General features: G+C 40.7%; 1 protein-coding gene across 1 annotated transcript in view; it reads right to left on the reverse strand.

Annotated features, from left to right (window-relative positions):
• slx9 (SLX9 ribosome biogenesis factor) overlaps positions 1-22,821 on the reverse strand; it is a 28,949-nt gene that overhangs the window by 632 nt on the left and 5,496 nt on the right. Inside the window, exons 3-5 of the mRNA XM_071528303.1 lie at positions 11,756-11,824; positions 7,833-8,025; positions 770-838 (exon numbers count right to left, since the gene is read on the reverse strand). Of these exons, the coding sequence (XP_071384404.1) occupies positions 770-838; positions 7,833-8,025; positions 11,756-11,824 (331 nt within the window). The remainder of the gene's footprint in view (positions 1-769; positions 839-7,832; positions 8,026-11,755; positions 11,825-22,821) is intronic.

The following is a 22,821-nucleotide window of genomic DNA, read 5'->3' on the forward strand; positions in this document are numbered from 1 at the left end:
GAAGTAAGAAAAAAAGATTATTTATTTACTCAAGCATCTCAAAACAATAGAGCAAGGTTGAATTCTTAATTTCAGCCTTTTTATCTGTGAAGGGGACTTCAAATAATGGCGATAAGTGTTCATTTATTTTGCGGTTCTCAAATTACTTTGAATTGAAGCATGTGGTAAATGATTACAATCAGTGATGCAGTGTTGAATATAAAGGAGGGGAGGGTCTATGTACCTCCATTCAGTGATTATCATAAGGCAAACCACCACCAATATGAACTAATCAATTATATTTACACTTCTGTCTTTATCCTCATATAACTTATAATGTTTGATTCTACATACTATGATTTATACATTGTATTTTCATCATGAACATTGATGTCAGCCTAAAAAGGTGGTTAACTCTATTCCCGAAATAAAAAGGTTGGTAGACTGTGTTTAGCTGGTTTTACCCTCCACTACATTCCTGATTACCATGTAAATGAATTAACAAGAGATACTTGCGCTGCCTAATATGATATATTAAACATAACCAGTTGTGTTTACGGTTATATGTTATATTTAATTAATTAATCCCCATTAAGGAGTTAAAGTAGTATTAAGAAAACCAGTTTTTCCTAATTAATATCCAAATTTATGCAGCAAGGTGCTCCAAAATCTAATTAGATCATCTACTATATAGGGGGAACCTGTGGTGTAAGTTTCTATCATGTATTGTTGTCTTTAAGGAAGGTTGTATTTAAGGAAGAGGGGTAAAAAAAAAAAGCAGGCCTCTTACAGGAGTTTGCGTTTCTGTGACAGTTTCATCAGGCTGAAATCGGTCGGCTCCGGCCTCTTCTTCACCGGCCTGCAAGGAGAAGAGAGGAGAAAGAGGCGAGGCCATTGTTACATAAGGATGAATAAGTGTGTAGTGAATAGTGAGCAGTAGGGTTTGACCAACATGGGTTTTTGAAGGCAGATACCAATGTTTACCGATATTTTGTGCCAATATTTAATCTTTAAATTTGACCATTTTCATGCTAAAAAAAGGATTCAGAGTTTCTCCCAGAATGTTATTCTTGTCAGGGTGGAAAAGCCTCTGAAACAGCATTTAGACCATGGGACACTAAAACAAAAACACAGGCCTACAAAAACCACTGCAAAACAAGTGTTTCATTAAAAAAAAACAGTCACGGGAACTGCTGCAAAAGGTGAACCCCAGAACGCGGCGCAGGACTGCAAACATTTCCAGAGGTTCACAGAGGACACAGGGGCCTCGGGGGGTTCGGCCGAGGAACGATTCGGAAATTACACACCGCAAATATCAACGTTGCCCATAACAACACGGACGGAGGAGACGCAGAGCTTGACGTTGGCAGATGAAAAGAGAATCCAGGGTTTTTCCTGGCTCAGTAAAGGGCTTTGGTGCTATTTGTGTGGTCCAGCCAACGCAATCAAAATGGTGCAGTCTTGCTTTTGACCACCGGTGGCAGCAGTGAGCGGCAGATTGCAGTGGATGCGTTCAAAGTAACTAAACAATTACAAGATGATTTAAATTTCATTCAATTTCTTCGCATATTTCGTTCGTTGCAGTGAGTGATTTACCTTTATTTAACCAGATAAGTCAATTGAGAACCAATTCTCATTTACAATGACGACCTGGCCAAGAGGCAGAAACAGAAGTCGGTGCAAGACATAAACACATAAATACAGCAAGTACATAACAACATTAGTCAAATTTAAGACATCACAACATATACAGTATATACAACAACAAAAATCTATGTACTATGGACCAGAAGAAGCAAATTCAAAAGCTGGTGCAGTGATCAGCAACTATCGCTTGTAATGAGTTATTAAAGGAGGGTAACGGAATGAAGGTGTGTAGTTTTAGCATCTTTTGCAACTCATTCCAGTCACTAGGAGCGGCAAACTGGAATGAGTGATGGCCAAAGGAGGTGCGGACTTTAGGAATGACCATAATAATGAATTTGCCAGAACTATGGACTATGGAGTGTTGAAAGGATCTTCCTTTTACAACTCAACTGCCTGTCGCTCTGTCAGTGTATTCTGGACGTCATCGCGTATGGAATTCAAAGCACAAACAATGCCTAAAGGCAATACTGTAGCCTGCATGTCACATGAGCTACGCTTAATTAACCCCATCTGCCAAGTGCTTAATGCTGTTAAAGGAATGAATTGTAAGGATAATCTGCTCTTATTGTTTCCAGCTTCAGCATCGGTTGAAGCTGTATCACCTCAAAAACAGTATAAGCACAACTGCTGCGTAACACTGCAGGACTCAAACGAAATTAGAACCAATAAGTCAATAAGTAATTTCAGCTTTTATATTGAAAGGTGGAATGAACCTCCCTGATGCCGGTGGTGAATGCAGCTACTGCTGAAGTTTGCCTACTCTTGGACTTTTATGGAAGTGTGCCACTGTCTATTTAAATTTTCTTAACACTACTGGATCGGCTCCTGGAATGGAATGCGACCAATAGCTACCAAGCTGAGTGAGTGCCGCCGCTTCCTCCAGAACCCTCCTAAACTTTTTGCTGTGGAATGTGTGTAGGGTAGAGGTGTTCACGGGTCTACCCGGACCCTAGGATCCGAGACCCGACCCGGGACCCGTACGGGTTCGGGTCAACTTTCTGTTATTTTGATCTCCTTTTATTAGGCTACCATATGTTGTATCCGACATGATAAACGTTTTAAGCAGTAGAACGGCATTTTTAGTAGGAATTTTAATTACCAGGTTTGTTGGGTCCATAAAATAGACCCGAGACCCGAGACCCGTCACGAGTCTCGGGTCACGGGTCGGTATATATATATTTTTAAAAATTATCGGGTCCAATCGGATCTCGGAACGAATTTCCCGGGTCCATTAGGGTTCGGGTCCGTCATTTTGGACCCGTGAAGACCTCTAGTGTAGGGTTTAAGAAAGTAGGCCGTTAGCTACAGTATCTAACTTCACTGTCTGCATGGATAGAAGAAAATGGTTCCACTGGCCTCGAGATGCTATTTCAAGAGCAGACGCAAGATCCGGTTGAAGACAACGAGGCAAAGTGCCGTCAACGTCGCTTACAACCAAAGCAGCACCTGACCCATCTATTTCAAGGGAGAAAGCGCTCATTCGGGGCTAGTTTTTTTTTAGAGAAGAGGTAGAGAATGGCTGGAGTATTCGGTCCCAGCAGACGCAGCATTCGGCTCCCCCTGTAGAGCGTTTGGGTCATTCCACCGTGACACTCGTGTATGGTCATGCGGAAGGAGAGAGAGCTGCGAAGTGATAGAGGAACGGAAATATTGAGCTTAGTCCACGCAACTCAAGAGAAGCGTAACTGTCAGCTATTACAGATGTGATTGGGCTTCTTGTTTCTGACCAGCTGCTGTTGCAGGGAAAGAAACCTTTGACAGCATTGAAAGGGAGGAAACGGGATATTTTTATCACCACTAGATTAAGGCGGCATACAATACGTGTCTTTCCTGACTTTTGTATGTATTTTCGGTGTATGTACTTGCGATGAATTGGAGTGGGGTAGGGTGAGAATGTAAACGGCCCAGTCGGGTTAGCTCCAAAGGAAGAAAAGAGATTGCTGCTTATAGCTTTCTGTTTGAATTCCCTATTTTTGTTGCCCTGCACATTTTATGGAAATATGGAGATTAAATTCAGAGAATGTAGAAACACTGTCAGTTTTATTTGTGGTGGAAAAAAATATGGATTATGTGAAAATGAATGCTGGAAGCGCCGCTACAGCTAGTAGGCAACATTTGTTATTATTAATATTCTGAAACAGCCTTGAGCCATGGAGCTGAATTTCAGAGACTGTAACCTAGAGCACCTTTTGATTTAAATACGACTGCTGCTACATAAATGTGAGCTCTTATTGTAGGCTGTAGTTTGTGCACGCATTCATTGGCTACACAAGCCAATGAATATTCACCAGTGAAAATAGCAACTGAGTGCTATAACCTAGGATATTCACTGTGAATTTACTGGAATTTTTCACACACACACACACACACACAGACACACGGTTTCTTGGTCTGGGACTGGGCTTAATCCATGTACATGATACTGGCCCAAAGAATCTATCTATCCATCTATTACACCTGCATCCAAAAATACTATTCAGGTGTAAAAGAAACTACACAATGCAGTTGATATGGAAGAGTTCTGTTCTTTTTTTTTTTTTTTTTTACATCCCCTGATGACCAATGAATAATTCATAATTCCGCAGGGAAGAGTCATCAGACACCAGGTGTTTAGAACAGCAAATGGAAACGCTTTTATGAACAGGTTGAATCACTATTGTGTTATATCAATCAGTGGTAAAGAGCAGCAAAATAATTTCACAGATTATTACTTTAAATGTTTAAGCCATGCCGCCCTTTTACCTTGGAGGGCTTTTTTGCAATCCAGCTAAGTTGCACATTGGTGTAATGTAAAGCAGTGGTTCTCAATGTGGGGTCCGGGGACCACCAGAGGTACTTGAGGGGGTTCCAGGGGGTCCCCAGCAAACTGATGAATTGTTAAACTTCACCATTATTTCATTTACAAGAAGTTAACACAGTTAGAGAATGTAGAAGAATGACTGTTCTGATCATAGTTTCTCTGTTATCTCTCTACCTACAATACAGATAGTCATGGAATTCTGGACAAAATCATATCTGACAATAAAAATATTCTCAGATTTGGGTCGGAGAGACAAAATCTCATCAAATGGGGGTCTGTGGCTCTAATGTGGACTAAATTAGGGGTCCTTGATATGAAAATGGTTGAGAATCACTGATGTACAGATATAGAGAGGAACAGCGGGATCAAGTAATGGAGACACATGAAAAATAAATAAATACAAAAAATTGCACTGAAATGACAAGTGTGACCGCAGCCACAGCCTTGTAGTCCGCTCAACTTATGTCTCATTAGTGCAGAACTGGATGGGATGAGAATTAGCCCTTTGCTGTGAGCTGTGAACTCAGCCGGACATTTATGACCGAGTGAATAACTGCTCCATCACAATAAAAAGGCGCTCTGCAGAGGCCTCCCCGCCCCCCCGGCAGAACTGGATTATTGCGTCAAATAGCCGGGACGGGGGCGCACTAAAAAACGGGCTTGGAGGCATGCATAGCTCCGAAAGAGCGGGTGGGTAATTGAAAAATTCCACAGGATAAGGCCGAGCCGGACGTGATTTAGGCGGCTTGTCGGATTGCCTGTGAAGGGAATGTGTGGCTTTTTATTGGGCTTTTACATCGGATCGGGAGGCTCGTCTTTGCCGACCTCGCCTCTGTCCTCTTCTGTCCTTCTGGCTTTATGTGAAGCCCTGCCCCTTTATCGTTCCATAATCCACAGACTGCACCTTTAAAAGCACCTGCCTCTATCTTATCAGTCATAGTCAATCAGCTAGAATGAGTTGAGACATTAAATCAGTTATGGCTTTCAGAGTAGGACGGTGAAGGAGGCCTGACCCCTGATCTTAAAGGATAATACCATTATAATTGTATTTTTTTCCCCATTGCCATTAATGTCTATGAAAAGTCTAAACCCACAATGTATTTGCCACAGTCAGAAGCTGCTACTGTCTCTGCACTAGAACAGACAAGTTTCCCGGCAGTCATAGGCTCCCATTGTTTTCAAAAATCCATTAAAAACTCCTCGCAGAGACGTACCGCTGCCTTGACTAACGTAATCCATCATTTTAAATTACATGATTATTGTATTTTTTTTTTCCTAATCTGTACTCCAATACTGCGATGCTTGATAGGATCGTGTGCTGAAGCCGATAGCCCGGGCAGAGAAGACGGAGCTCGGCACGCCGCCACAATCTGGCGAACACAAGCCTTCCTAGCACGGTTCATTACCCCGGGCCCCCTGCTCAAGTAGTGAAAATCCAGCCGCCTCTTCTAAAGAAGAGGCTATTAAATTACTGATTCTGACAGTCGACTGGTGACGAGAGTGTCGGGGAACACGGGCGATACAAATGTCTGGCCACGCTAAATAAGGAATTACCTCAGGGAAGGTGGGAAGGGACAGAAAACACTGTTGAATGGCAGAAAATTGGTACGGAGTCAATTTGGATGAAGCCATAGCGATACGCAGCCAGATGTCTGGAGGTGTGAGACCAACTTGCTCTCTAGTCACTACAAACGCAGCAGGAGTCGAGCTCGTCGTCTGGCCTCAGCCTCACTGAACCTTTCATACAAATATTTGTTCATTAAACAGCTAACAATGTGCTACTAAGAGTGAGAGAACAGGCAGCAGATGGAGGCTCGTCAGTGCGCTAATCTTTGCTGTGAAAAGACTGCAGTTCTACACGGAACTGGGCACATCGGTGTGTATTTTTCTCAAGTGCAACACACTACATGTGCTGATCTTGGATGAGATTCCTCGCCTTCTTGACCATGTGTAACAACGCACTATGTAATAACACCGCATTATGTAATAACTTGACAAAATGTAAAAAAATTTCACTTCATTATGTAATAACACCGCATTATGTAATAACTCGACAAAATGTAAAAAAATTTCACTTCATTATGTAATAACACCGCATTATGTAATAACTCGACAAAATGTAAAAAAATTTCATTATGTAATAACACCGCATTATGTAATAACTAGACAAAATGTAAAAAAAATTCACTTCATTATGTAATAACACCGCATTATGTAATAACTCGACAAAATGTAAAAAATTTTCATTATGTAATAACACTGCATTATGTAATAACTCGACAAAATGTAAAAAATTTCACTTCATTATGTAATAACACCCGCATTTTGTAATAATCTGCTGCGTTTTGTAATACACAGCCTGAACGCAATATGTAATAAATTTCCCCGCATTTTGTATATTGCGGTGGTTATTACAAAATGCGGGAGTTGCACTTTTTTTATGATGAAAATGTAATAATACAGTGCATTATGTAATAACCAACCCAAATGGATGTCTTTATCTGTACACGTTATATTTTTAACAATTAAGCTCAATTAAACTTCCCAAATATTAAATTAGACCGGCGTTATAGTTGACTCTGATCTTAGTCTAAATAGCCACATAAAAGCAGTAACAAGATCAGCTTTTTTATCATCTTACAAATACAGCCAAACTCAGGGACTTCATGTCAAAAGCCGACCTGGAAAAACTCATTCACGCTTTTATTTCTACTGCAATGGTCTTTTGACAGAGCTCCCCGAAAAGACCGTCAAAAAGCTTCAGCTTATTCAAAATGCAGCTGCTGGAGTTCTTACAGGGACCAAAAGCTCAGACCACATCGCCCGGGGAAATTTATTACATATTGCGTTCAGGCTGTGTATCACAAAATGCGGCAGATTATTACAAAATGCGGGTGTTATTACATAATGAAGTGAAAATTTATTACATTTTACAAACCGATCAGCGCTTGTGACCGGAGAAATGCGACGAATATTAGGGGTGGGACAAAATATCGATACTGGAATATATCGCCATACTTCCTCTTGGGATACGTTATCGATACACTGGCGCCAAATATCGATATTTCTATTAAAACATGCAGGCGGATTCCCCCGCATTAAGCCTGTTACCATTTTGACTTACCAGAGTCACTACTTAATGACTCCTCGTGGTGGCGCTCATCAAATGAATGAGGGTAAAGTGAACGGAAGCTAACTAACTTGCGGTGAAGAAGATGAATAACTCGCAGAGGGGAAAATGGCGGACAGCGGGGGAAAGCAAATCAGAGAGGCACCACAGTTCCCGCTTTTTGCCTTTTTAGGGGCATTTTTTCTTCTTCGGTTACACAGATATCGCGATGTATCTTAGATGAATTGTCTTGCGATGTATCGAGTATCGCGGAATCGCTGCCACCTCGACACTCACGCTGTGTTTTTCCTGTTCTTGCGGCGGGAGGCGGCGGAGGAGGCGGAGGCGGAGGCGGAGGCGGTGGGGGCGATGAGCTGGGAGAGCTCGGGCAGGGCGTCGGCCAGCGGTCTCATGTCGCCCACCACGGGCATGGCCTGCCTGCGGGCCTGCGCCACCTGCTGCTCCCGCGCCTGCTTGATGGAGCTGATCTCTGGAAAGGAGACGGGAGAGGGGGGGGGGGGGGGGTTACGGCAGAGCACGACAAAACAAATGGGGAGTGCAGTAAATATGGGCACAGAGGCTAAACTGATAAAAGACGAAAGGTTTCCTCTGGTACAAGCAGTATTCTATTTAAAAACCCCATGAAACAGCATCTTTACTTCCTTGATTTGATGCATTTCCGGTTGGAACAGGATGTTGGGGCGGGACATAATGCATGTGAGGGATCATTCAAAAGTCTAAACCAATGGAATATGAGTCAGACAGTAATTATTTGATGGGAGGGGCGGGATTGTTCAAAAATCTGACGGTTTTATTGGTTAGAAATGTATATTTACTAATGTATACAATAATGTATATAATGTAATTCACATGTATGTAATGCAACCCATGTATGTTAACTAATTTATTTATTCTTATTTTGCAATTTGGCAATATCTGTGCTGTCTGGTTCTTTGTTTAGTTGTGTTAAAATTAATAAAATATTATTATAATAAAAAAAAAATAAAAAAAAGAAATGTATATTTACGCCTACTGGTGAAGCATGAAGTCACCATTAAAGATACTCCAGCAAGTAAAAGTAATGGGAGTTCATTTCATGGGGACTTTAAAGAAAAAAAATTCAAAAAAGGCATCTAAAAGTTTAAAAGGTAGTCTGTCACCAGTCAAGCAACTGTCAAGCATAACAAATTAGACGAACTATCAAAAACAGAGAGAAAACAGAAATTACACTCTACGCATTATAAATCCATAGCGCACTTTTTCCTGGCTAAATGAAAATCATTTCACTTCACAGTTTTATGTTGTTCAAAGATTATTTGTAGTGGAAAATGAATGATAAAACGTGTTTTTATTCTGCTTGGGGATCCGGGGATCCGTCTCTATTATGTGCCAGAGTCTTTTTATGATATTTTTAAAATTCATTCCCGACGGAGAGCAGGTGACAAAACACTGAAGTCTGTTTTCATTTATCACTTTCTCCTTGGGTCTAAGGCACTCCTCCTGTGATATACTGTCAACGCGTTTAGAAGCCATCCAGGAGTCAGAACATCCCCGGAGTTTGGAAGCGTGTTTTCATGTCCCGTTTTAGTTTTTCATATCTCTCCGCGGAGCCACAAATACGTTTGATCCTATTAAACTGGCTGATGGGGAAGCTTTTCTTCAGAGTTCTAGGGTGATCCACCTGGCTCCTAATTGACACATCCTGATGGATGGGGCTATATAAGTGTTGCAAATGTCATATCCTGTAACCTGATGAAGCCGACGTTGTTGTAGTTGGTGTGGGCGGAACTAAGGCATGGGACAGATATATCAGGGCTCAAAATTCATGATTAGCTTGAGGGGGATTTACTCCCTTATAAACAACATTTAGGGGGGATTTTAAAGGTTTGGGTGTAGTTTGAGTCAGGGATGGAAGGTGGCAGAAGAGGTGATGTAAAAAAAATATCATGCCATTTGCTTGTATTAACCTTTTTCCTTTGTCTTACTGCCATTTTTCAAAGCAAAACAAATTATATTTTATGTAGGAGTTTATATTTTGAAGCACTGACTCATAAACCTCACAGTGGCATGTACATGGCATATAGAACAACTCATTTCTTTGCCACTGAAAACTATGGACTCGACTAGGGCTGAACGATTTTGAAAAAGTATCTAATTGCGATATGATTTGCGATATTAGAGGGAATGATCATTTTTACATCATTATTCTCATTTTCATTGAAAAACGTATTGAAATGATTATGGTGTGATTTTTGCGGGGATCTGTACCAAACAAAGATGTTTTCTTAAGTCTGTAGAATATGATGTGTAGGCCAGGACATCTCTGCAGCACCACAATATTTCATTTAAAATGGTATTTTGACACATTTCACCTTTAACAAATATTGCGCCTCCTGCGATTTGAAAATTGCAGTAGGCCATATTGCAATTTCGATAAAATTTTGATTAATTGTTCAGCCCTAGACTCGACTGAAATTTGTCCCTTCTGGGGTCCCTTCTCGTTCTGAGAGGCTGTTTGTTTAAATGACGTCTCCTCTCGCGTTTCAGTAAAACATCCGGCACACACACACACACCCCTAAAATATCTTTTAATTGGAATTATGTAGCCTAAAGAGAGCAGCCCTCACAATTATATTTTCAATTGTAAATTATTATTGCAAACGAGTTTTCATTCATGGTTGATTAACTATAAATGGACTGCTGTTTCTTCCTGTGCCAGACACCTGATGAAGACCTAGAGTGGAAACACTGTGTAATAGTTGAATAATTGTGTGAGCATGGATTCTCCTTTTTGAATCTTGAAAATACTTAAATTTAAAAGATACTGAATAGTGGCAAAAATATCAGCTTAACTCGAAAAATACTGGTATCGGCCTTCAAAACCCATATCGGTCAAACTCTACTTTCCCGAATGTTGTGCCTATGATAAAAAAAAAAAAAAGATTATCTCCATTTCTTTCCTCCTAATTTCTGAAAACTGTCAGTCCGCGGAGCCTGTGTTGGGTTTCAGTAAGAGCGAGTCGCCCAGCCATTAGTACCTAATTATATGCATGAAGAGGATACGTGTTGTGTTACCGAGGAATTGATTGGCTCAGCAGATAGATAGAGTTACGGGCCTGATCGCAATTATAGGAGATGGTGGTGGTGGTGGTGGTGATGGGGAGAGGAGTTGTAATTACAGAGACACAAAGTCATCCCAAAAGCGTCTCATCCTCCGATCAGAAAAGCATCCCATCCCATAAAGCATAAAGCGCATTTTTTTTATGTCAGCTCTCTATATGAATTCAGAATTCAGTGAAGTCTTTGGAGGACCGCTGTAGTCCCTTGTCATCCTCACAACAATAAACACTCTCAAGGGGCAATCTGCACTATTTGTCTTATTTTCTGTCTAATTCATAATTCATTTAATGTGTAATTGGTGTGATTTTATATCTGTGTTTTATTAAACGGTTCTGCCAATGGCAATTTTCTGTCCCATGTGAGTAATGTAGGCATGACAGGTCTTGAGGGTCTTCGGGATATCAACATCTTGGAATAACAATAATAATAATTAAAGTGTTTACTTTTAGAACAACAAAATGCAAGTAAATGTTACAAAAATTTCTATATAAATACAGCATGCATTGCAAAATTATTGGGGGAAATCTAAACTAGACATAGACCGTAGTAAATGGGCTAGAACTCTAACTGACATGGCATTCTCCTTTAAAACAGTTAAAAACAGTTAACAAGAGCAATAAATAAAAATGTGAACAACAAATTCAGAAGGAACAAGGTGAAATAGTAAAGAGAAAATTCACAGTATAATAAAAAAATAAATGTAAGTGAGGTGCTCGTTCAAAATGTGGCTGATTGTGTGATTGATACAGTTTTTTAAATCAATTCTAAACTGCACTGGTTGCCAATGAAGGGAAACTAAAATGGGGATAAGATGTTGTCTTTTCTACCCTCCTGTCAGCCCAGTGCTGCCAAAGGATCATTTCAATTACATGCTGCAGTATATTCGTTCTTAACAGTGCTGATCTAAGGCCTGTTTCAGCTTAAAGATTATTATCAAGTCTCACTCTAAGAAGCAGAGATGTACTATTACCACTGTATCACTGCTGGTACTGTTTATTGAACAAATCCTCTGATACACTCGTCTAACCTGGTATTAGTGTGATATCTGTTAGTGGCATCAGGGCTTAGTAAATATGAATAGTGGTGGAAGTTACACTCACTGTTGAGCCAGCGCTCTCTCCTCTCCTTCATCTTCTCTTTCTTCGACTTGACTTTCTTCTCCTCTGGGCCTGTCAAAACACACACACACACACACACACACACGCGCACACGCAGAGTTACGTGACAGCACACATCAAACACAGCTTGGCTCCACTCAGCAGAGGGAAAAGCCTGCTAATTAAACATGAAGAGAGGCAAATTCATAAATGTGTTAAAGATACATCAAAGGCGGCGGGGGGAATGTCTTTGGCTGCGAGCGACGGCGAGCCCTCCGCCGCCGCCGCCCCCCCCCCCAACTGAACGGAGCAATTACACATTTCAAACTGGATCACAACATACGCCGGGCCCTGTTTATGACCCAATCAGCGTTTTATTGGACAATCTACGTTTCGGGTAGATTTTACGGTTAGTCCCTCGTTTGCCGACATATTGTCCTCTTATTACGAATTAGATTTGGTCCACCTCTGATATGATGGATATGATGCAGTTTGATTGATTATATATTTATTAGGTAACAAATAATAATATAATAATAATAGCAAATAAAAAAAAAAAAAACTTTGGTTTTGTTAAATTTGTCAAATTTGTTAAATTGGTAGCTTTAAGTATTTGGTAAACATGGTCATAGATACTGCTTGTTATATAGTATGTGTGTATGTGTCTGTGGATGTATGTATGTATGTATGTGTATATAAGTGTGTGTATGTGTGTGTGTGTATGCATATATATATGTATACATATAGAGAGAGATGTAGCCTATAGAGAGAGAGTTTCACGTGGTTCTGTTGAAACTGTATTTGGTTTTTGTAATGTTTATACTGTTTTAATTGGGGTGGGGTGGACCAGATTATTGCTGTAATTGTATTAATGTATGCATGTATGTGAAAGCATGTGTATACATTTATGTTCTTAACGTGGACCCCAGGAAGAGTGGCTGTTACCTTGGTAACAACTAATATTTGAGAAGTTAATATGAAATTTCATATCAAAGTGTATGTGTCTGCATCTGGCCACTGATGCGTTAATTAATCAATACTACACTGGTTGTCTATTGGAAGCCTTTACATTGAGTTGATTCTAAGACATTTTGATCAGATTCCACACAAGTATGAATATGCTTTATTATTGTTATTGTGAGATCATAAGAAATGGAGTTTTAGTGTCCCATGATGGTCTAAATTCTGTTTCAGGGGCTTTTCCACCCTGACAAGAATAACTGTAGGGATGGCATCAAAAACTATCCGTATCAGCTGAACCCCAGGTATATTTCCATATGCTCCTGAAGAGCTGGCGTTGTAGATGGAAATATGCTATTTTGGAACATTCTTGACCTATCGTAATTTATTGCATTTTACCCCATATATACAGACTGGGCCTTTAAATAACAATATAGTCAGACACATGGGGTGCACATTGAGGAGAGTCAGCTATAAAAAAAAAAAAAAAGAACATCAGTCCTGACTATTTTCCCCCCTTTTGGGAAAAACATCCTGGGCTGGGATGGAAACAGATTTTTTTTTTTCCCTTGCGTTTTTATCGTTATTTTATCAGCACAGCCACCTTGAGGTTCCCTGTGGTCAGGACATCCTCAGGGACAAGTGGGGCCCGGGTGGCAGACAGAGAGATAGATTGTGTGTGTGTGTGTGTGTGTGTTTGAGAGAGTGTGTGTGAGAAAGAGAGAAAGCAAAGTAAACTTCTAAACTTTGCTGCTCCAAATCTGTGGAAAGAAAGACAGAATGCCTTCAACCTAAAGTCTCAGTAAAAGTTAAAATTTGTGGCAAGAAAGATGTGAACGTCTCTGTTCGTGCAAGATATGAAATCCTAATGATCTCCCTATCAGAGATGTTAAGTGGTAGAATCATGGGCGTCCAAAAGAAGATGAAAACTATATTAAGTGGAGAGAGCCAGACAAATGATACTAAGAATTACTCAAAGAGAATACTGTTAGAAAAAACTTCCTACAGTCCCTGAAAGATGCTGATTTATTGTGTTTGATCTGTTCAGTTCAAGTATATCTGCAAATACTGCATGCATGTATTAACTTGATTTTACATATACACTACCAGTCAAAAGTCTGGACATACCTGATCGAATGTACTATGTTTTTCATTCTCTTAAAGCCATTTTGATCTAAAGGCTTCTGCTTAAATGCTAGAAATGTGTTTCTTAGACAAATATAAACAGTGAAGTTGATCCTATATATAAATTTCTTTCCAAAGCCTTTGCCTTTCCATCAAGGCAAAGGGCGGCTACTTTAAAGAATCTAAAATATAAGATAGTTTTGATTTAACACTTTTTTGGTCACTGCATAATTCCATTTGTGATATTTCATAGTTTTGATGTCTTTACTACTCTTCTAAAATGTGGCAAATAGTGAAAATAAAGAAAAAGTGCGGTAGGTCCAAACTTTTGACTGGTGGTGTACATTTAATCTTAATCCTTAGTAATACCCACGAGTTTAGACAAATTACAAAAAGACAAAAAAAAGCAAAATGTGGTTGAGGAGGTTAGACCGAAACAGGTTGGTTTGGACCCTGAGATTCACTCAGGGTCCAACGTTCTGATCCCCGGCCTTCATGACAGGCAGAAGAGTTGACGTCCGACATGTAGGGATGAACGCCGGATGAAAGGCCGGAGGACAGACTGACGCTTCGCCGGCGTGCCGTGACGAAAACCATATGGCTCTTCCTGAGGCCCGGGCAAACAAACTGAGGTGTGAAGATACCGTGACACAATGTCAAGAAACGTACTAAAGAAGCAGCTCAGGGTGGAACGGATCAGTCGATGACGTCAGGGGAACAGGGGAAAACGACCACACCAATAAAAACATCAGACGTCCTGAGTTCGAATCCGACCCAGGACCTTTGTCATGAATGTCATAAATGCAAAAATCCCCCCCAAAACATCTAAAAAACAAACCTTTCCGCCTCTCATTCTCTTCTTCATTCCAAGGTCTGTTTTGCTATCACCGATTGATACCATACAATAGTGATTCAACAGATAGCCAGTTCATGAAAGTTTTTACATTGGATGTCTAAACACCTGCTGTCTGAAAATTCTCTAACCTAAAAGAAGGTAGAAGAAATATAAGAAGCTGGAATCTACATCGAGTGTCTTAATCATTACAGTATCGTGGGCCAGTCCCTTCTCTGAGTGCAAAACACCAAAGCAATGACCGCTTCTCACCAAAGGTGTCGCCAAAATCAAGGAAAAACAAGAATCTCGCAGGTCATTTCAAATTTAAACTTTAAAGTTTAGATGACCCGCATTCAAATCTCATCTAAAATGACTCCACATTTGATTGTTCTGTGCATTTACAGTGACAGAGAGGATGTTTTTGCCTTCAAGGCGGCGCAATATTTGTTAAAGGTGAAATGTGTGTCAAAATAGCATTTTAAATGAAATATTGTGGTGCTGCAGAGATGTCCTGGCCTACACATCATATTCTACAGACTTAAGAAAACATCTTTGTTTGGTACAGATCCCCGCAAAAATCACAAAATAATCATTTTAATACGTTTTTCAATGAAAATGAGAATAGTGATGTAAAAATGATCATTCCCTCTAATATCGCAAATCATATCGCAATTGCAATATCAGTCAAAATAATCGCAATTAGATATTTTTTCAAAATCGTTCAGCCCTACTCCTTGATATGAAAAAGGTTGAGAATCACTCATGTAGTGCATTCATCTTCCAAGTGATATGGGTTAACTGTACAAATGTAAGTACTCTGTCTGTATAAAACATTTTAAAATGGTCTTATCTGGTTCATCCGAGGGCTTTGATTATGAAACAAACCACTGACCGTGAGATGAACCGCACCAGCCATCGGCTCCGTGTTCGCGTGGACGGGAGGATCGATGGGCCCCTCCCTGAATGAAGTGGCAGTATTGCAGTGGTCTATTTTTAGTGGCCCGATGGCACTGCCTTTGTAATTAGCAATGCAGTAAAGACCTTGACTGCCATTTCTAGGAACGGGCAGGGGGTGAAGTGACTGTGTCGGAATGAGGATTCAACAGAAATATTGGTTTGACAATACATGGGGCCGATATTGTCCTTTTATTAAAAATTAGATATCGGTCAGTCAGTGTGGTCCACCTCTGATATGATGGATATGATGTAGTTTGATTAATTACATATTTATTGTAGAATTGATCAATACTACACTGGTTGTCTATGGGAAGAACGTAACCTGAATTGATTCTAATGTGACATATTGATCAAATTCCACACAAATATGCATGAATATTCCTTCAAAATCGGTTGAACCCTAGTATATTTTCATATGCTCCAAAAGCATTTGACTTTTAGATGGAAAATATGCTTTTTTGAATCATTCCTGACCCATCATAACATAATTTTAACATTTGCAAACATTACACAAGCAAACAAACCTCCTCCAGCCTCTAAATTTATGTAAAACTTGTGCTAAACTGTCAGAACTCACACAATTTTTGGTATTTTCGGCACAAAATATTGGCTATAGGCACTTCTCTCCATCCAGTCTTGCATTCTTTTTTCCTCTCCAAACAAGCAGGCGAATCCCATTAGCGCTGCCATTATTCCCACGTCACTGAAAACAATGTGAGAACGAGGAGCTATGCTTACGATTACAGCTGTGGATTGATTGGCTAGAGTACCGTCTTGGTCACAAATAGCTCTTTAGAAAGCTTCCAACAGCCCTAAGTGAAACCATGATGAAGTACTTTGCATGAATCAATGACGTCTAGGGCCTACAGCAATCCCAGCAGCCATTTGATGCATGTCAGTTTATCGAAAACACAGCCTACTGGGAGTTGGTATAATTTATGGCATGCACTGGGTTGTTATAAACTATGCTATACCACAGGAATCCAGTGCTACACACAATTAAAAAAAAAAGACAAAACAAGAAAAATCCATCCTTCAATGCATTCCAGCAGTTTCTTTGTGATAGCGTTGCAATTTACTTTCTTCACGTACCCACTTTCCCTCAACATGCCTCGCCTACTTCTACTTCAGTTAGTCATTTCCTACATTTCCCAGAATACCTTTCGACAACTCCCAGAGAAGGGGCGAGAACTTATTGCTTTCAGTCAAAAGTGGGTGTTTGGGTGTATAAATATAGTTAGCTAGCCAACTAGTTTGTGAACTTTGGGACATTGCTACACTGCATTCTTGTCTAGAAACCCGACTGTCAGGAACTCAGATATTAAATTTGCTTAGAACGATTTGAATGTTTTTATAGTTATAGTTATCTTTATTGTTCTAATTCTAGATGTGAAAGGGCTTTTAAACGATTGCATCTCATCAATCTGTGATGTTCAATACATTCCAGGAGTTATTTTGTGATGGTGTTGTAATTTACCTTTTTGTTGTATCAACTGCAGTTAGTGATTACCTACATTTCCCAGAATGCCTTTTAACAATCTACAGAACACCTGGACTAGTTGCATCTAGCCATTGGTTTTATGTGCAAGTCAAAAGAACAATAATGGAACTGATAGCGATACTAATGGCAAGAGAGGGGGCTGACACCAAAGCCTGACATTTACCGTTGATGTTTTACATAGCCAAAACATTTTCAGCTTTCAAAAAATGCACTGAAAATGAAAATTGTCTATGTTTTGCCAATTATCCAGAGAAATAAGAAAAACACATCACCAAACAACAAAATGGACCCAGAAATGCAAGGTACGTTGCCGATTCCTATTCTTGTGTTAAAAGTGTTTTAGGGTGGATTTTTCCTTTAAATATACCTCAATAACACAACACCAAGAAAAACTAAATGGATGTACAACGTTGTGTGCTGCCCTCCTTTCTGTCCATTGATCGGCAACAGCTCCAGCTCTGTAGAGTTGAAAGGTCAGAGCCGGCAAATAGGCCACGTCATTTCAATGACCGCAGATGGATCTGATGTGTTCTGCCCTGTCCAAACAGCAGGAACAGAATCACTGTATGTTGGCCTATTGATCCCATCCAGCCCAATGTCAGGCTTGGGGACTGTAGTGGCTGCTGAAATGTTGTCTCTCGTTATGCATATTCCACAGTCTTTCCACCCATCTCCAGTAGGCAGGATATCTCTGTGCACAGAACAATCAGCCTCATGGAAATGGTCTTTGAATTTATCCTCAATTCCTCAATAATATGATCATTTCAGAGAAGGCCAGACAACATCTCAGGGTTATACACTGCTTCAATAGCATTTACTTACTTGAATTGGTGCTCATAAGGCATTAGAAGCACATTGTGAGTGCATGATATAATCAGAGTGTGATATAATAAACAATCTGCAAAAACATTTTGCAGGTTAAATACTTTATGGGGAAACTGTACTGTAAATTACATGATATTAAATTGAATGCAATTTCCTGATTTGTTTGCCTGATGATTACATTGTGTGAAAAGTTGATCTCTGAATGGGTTTGTTATCTTAATGTCTGCTTAATGTATCACAATGCACAACGCAAGTGTTATCAAATAATCAATCCACGCCACCTAGCACAATTAAGCAAATTTGTACCTTAAGATTCAACGGAGGGCATTTTCAATTATTCAAATTATGTAAATTATGTAAATTATTGTATTGAGGGACTCGGACATTCTCTTCGAGGGGCTTCTGACTACGAATCAGACAGTGTTGAAGGCTGGTAGGCAAAAGGGCCAGTAATGTGTACAAATTGCCCGTTGACAGACAAATTTGAAAGATACCCTTCAAGAAGTTGTCGTTCTTGTATAATGAATTCTCTTATTAGAGAAAACAAACTTTCATTCAGCAGGTGTACTGGAGATTGGTTAATTGTTAGCAGACCCGAAACACTCTAAGCTCTCTCTCTGTTACCCATGTTGTTTTCCATCTATAATAACAAGTACGCTTAAGGCTTTCTGTGATCCTTACTGGGCTATTAGCCTAGTACATCAATTAGGATTCAGTTTCTGTGGGGCAGCTTCGCTCAGCGGTGGCTGCCATGGCCAAAGGCATGTCTAGACAAGGGTGGTCAACCACAGGAAGAGCAGGGCCAGTGAGATCCTTCAAGGCTCCACACCCTCCAGACAGCGTTGATAATGAGCTCTGACTTCCAAGGGTTAGACTGATATTACGGATATAGGGCTGCTTGTGTCCATCCATCTCTGATATGATGGATATGATGCAGGTGTAGCATTTTGATTGGATTCCACACAAGTATTACTATTATATATATTATTATCATCACCCTCTTGGGCTTCAATGAAGAGTTTTAGTGTTCCATGATGATTTAAATGCTGTTTAAGAGGCTTTTCTAGGGAAAACTGATTACTTGCTGGCCTTCACAAACCCACATCGGTCAAAACTAATAGTTAGGCGTTGAGATTTGACATTGGTGACATCTGCCATTTTGAATACGCAGACATACAGAACTTTCCCCGGCTATTGAGGAGAGGTAATGACGAAGGGACCAAGAAACGATGCGAATCCTCCGCGATTCCTCGGCCGAAGGTAGACTCTTTGCCGCGGCACCTTTTGTCCGAATACACAGTGATTTGACAGAAGACTGACAATCTTCGGGGGTGCATGAAGTCCCCTCGGTGTCGGTGTAAATATCCCATCTGCCGGTGCCTCGGTGGGCGCTGCTCGGACAGGCGTAGCATCTCCAGAGAGTCCGCGCATTCCAGAGATCCTGGCAGGCCTTTATCTGCCACCGCAGCGCTCGACAACAAATGTGTTTGTGCTGCTGTTTGCAGCGAGAGAACAGGCAAAGATAGGCATCTGCTGCGGACTACAAATGCGGGTAGAAGTGGGGAAACCCAATCACTTGTGGGTGGGCGGGAGGGGGACTTGGAGGGGTGGGCTATAGTGTTTCTGGAGGGGGTGGGAGAATGGGGAGGGTGCTTTACCACCACTCCGTTCCCACCGGGAGCATCGTCTTCTCGCTGTTAGGTGAAATGGATAGCTGTGATTACGGGTGGCTCGAGACTAAACCCCCCCCACAACCTCACAACCCCCGCCCGCCCCACTCCCTGCATCCTGTTTGGCCTCTTCGCCTTCCTCTACTTTAAGGCTGGATTGACAGCTTGTACCTAAAGGGTGGTGGTGGTGGTGGTGGTGGGCACTGAAGCTGGGGAAGGTGATAAAGGAGAGGGAAGGGTGGGTGGAGGGGCAGAGAGAGTATGTATGGAAGAGGCTGAGGAACAGAGGATGAGGAGGGGAGAGGAAAGGAAAGGAAGAAGAAAAAAAATGGGAAAACTAGGTTTGGGAATTTCAACTAATTTCACCAAACACTGAAACCCGCTGAAAGCAATCATATCTGACAGGCATTTGTCCGGCATTATCCCCAAAACCAGGAGGTGTTTTGAGTCATTCTGGTTCTGTATAGATCCACTAGCCTAACCAAAGAACCCTTGAAGAACCCTCCCTTTTCTGGGTGTAGATGAACACTGTCTTTTCGCCATCACAGCATCATGGAGTTTCACATTTGGATAACCGACGGCAGCGTTTTTTTTATTATTCCGCTGCACGCTCTGATGCACTTGTGCAGTCGCATTATGACGATGAGAGGAAACATGACAGCTCCGCACGGGTAAATTAGCCAATGAGCCTCGCACCAAATTGGAGAAAGACAAAAGAGACGGGTACAAATAAAATGGGGAGAAAACGCTGAGAACGTTGGCAGGCGAAGCGATGAATTCGGTTGAAATAACTTCCGGTTTGAATGTCGACTAACGAAGGCTTAACCGCGCAAGTCGTTCCCATCCCTGGGAAAAGGAGAGCGTAAATGAGAAGAGGGACAGTGGCCGAAAACTGGGAGAGGAGAGGAATGAATGGCAATGAGATGAAAGGAGGAGGGAGGAGGAGGAGGAGGAGGAGGAGGAGGGGGGGGGATAAAGGAGAGGTTACGAGGGGAGAGAAGCGGGCAGGCGGGCAGTCTTTAGGGAGCTGACCTTAAAATAAAGAGGAGACGGGGGGGGCTTCTCTCCAGGGTCCGGTAGTGAAACGATACCTCTAATTAGACTGCAGACAGAGCGCCTCGTCAAAAGGCCGTGGGGGCTGTCTGACCAACTGACAAAGTCATCACTTTTCACTGTAGGGGTTAGGCCAATATATGGGGCCGATATTGGCCTTTACAAATCAGATCTGGGGCGGGATTCACCAATGTGTTCTTAAGATAGAGCTTAAGAAATGACATAAGAGGAAATTTTAGGAAGTTCTTAAGAAGGCTCTTAAGTGCAATTCCTCAATATTTTCTTAGTAACAGTCTCGGATTTCTTTAATTTTCCTACTTAAGAACTTCTCAAAATAGGGCCTGAATTAATTCTGGTTGATAAACTTTAGGCTTACTGCCATTGAGGCTAGGAGACAAGGCTAGGAGGCTAGGAGACAAGGCTAGGAGGCTAGGAGACAAGGCTAGGAGGCAACCCAAAGTGCTTCCATCTACAAAACAATTGGGGAAAAACCTATTTAGAGCAACTAGAGCAAAGATTTAAACATTGGTTGCTGTTGGTAACTGTAAACTTTGCAGCTTATTTTCAATAAACATGAGACAGAGGCCTAAAGGCCCTACACCAAATAAAGCTTTACAATAAATGTTCATCTTAATGTTAGGTGTAGGGGAACATATGAAGACTTTGAACTATAACATAGGTTTTTTCTTAGGAGGAAAGTTAAGAAAATATATAAGAACTGTTTTTGAGAATACCATTTTCATCAAGACTGTCCCATGGTCTAAATGTTGTTTCAGAGGCTTTTCCACTCTGACAAGAATACAATTCTGTATTGAAAATAATAAATACTTTTGGCCCAATATAGTATAATAATTTGATATATACTTGGTGATACAGACAACAGACTTATTCAACAATTTGACATTTTGCTATTTCGACAACATTGAAAACATATTAAGAACCATGTTAGCTGTGTGAGTGTAACTTCTTTACATTCCCACTGCAACCAAACTAAACTTCTGATGACCTACAAGCTGAACCTTGAACAGCGGCCTATACTGAAGCATGACCTGTTATCGTTAGACAATATTCACCATCAGCAACGCTCCATTTCTTATGAATTTCTATCTATTGCAGGGCAATTCATTCTTCCATCTGCAGGATGTTTAATGCTACCTGGAATTAAATTTGAGACCAATTTAACCACAAATACAGCTTATTTCCTTTTGAACATAACTAGTAGGGCTGAACAATTAATCGAAATCTTATCGAAATCACAATATGGCCTACTGCAATTTTCAAATCGCAAGAGGCGCAATATTTGTTAAAGGTGAAATGTGTGTCAAAATAGCATTTTAAATGAAATATTGTGGTGCTGCAGAGATGTCCTGGCCTACACATCATATTCTACAGACTTAAGAAAACATCTTTGTTTGGTACAGATCCCCACAAAAATCACACCATAATCATTTTAATACGTTTTTCAATGAAAATGAGAATAATGATGTCAAAATGATCATTCCCTCTAATATCGCAAATCATATCGCAATTGCAATATCAGTCAAAGTAATCGCAATTAGATATTTTTTCTAAATCCTTCAGCCCTAATAACTAGTGACAGTTCTGAAACTAAATGAGCAGTATAAGAAAAAAAACAGGAACTTAAATGTTTAGGGACATGATCTCCATCGTGTTTGACATATTGTATGAACTCTGCCCTGTATTAACCGAATAGTGAACATGCATACGGTTCAAACTTAATGTGACGAACTGGAAGTGCAAGTAATGTAATACATAAGAAAATAAAACCAACACTACTGCTGGTCCCATTCACATCTTTTGGTTAAACTCCTGATGCACTGATGTGAAATAACAAAAACCCGGGCGCTCCCATCTTCAACACAACTGCATAAGAGGTTAATGATGGCGAAGCAAATGTGAGTCAATGCCCTGTGGTGGCAGGCCATCTAGAAAGGAGGCCACACTCACTCACTCTCTCTCTCTACGGGGAATTAAAGCACTGGAATGGAGCTTCCGCAAATATGTACAGTGCTTCCCCGTGGCATGTTTGCTGATGCTGAAAACCATTCATACTCCACCGCACGCAACGGCCGATCCTGGAATAAAGGACGGTTGCCCTGATCTAAAGCTGAATTGATTAGCC

Source organism: Centroberyx affinis, unplaced genomic scaffold (genome assembly GCF_046629955.1).
Source record: "Centroberyx affinis isolate AG114_WGS23_722 - 3 ecotype Tasmania unplaced genomic scaffold, CSIRO-AGI_Caff_v1 ptg001654l_1, whole genome shotgun sequence".
In the NCBI taxonomy this organism is placed as follows: Eukaryota; Metazoa; Chordata; class Actinopteri; order Beryciformes; family Berycidae; genus Centroberyx; species Centroberyx affinis.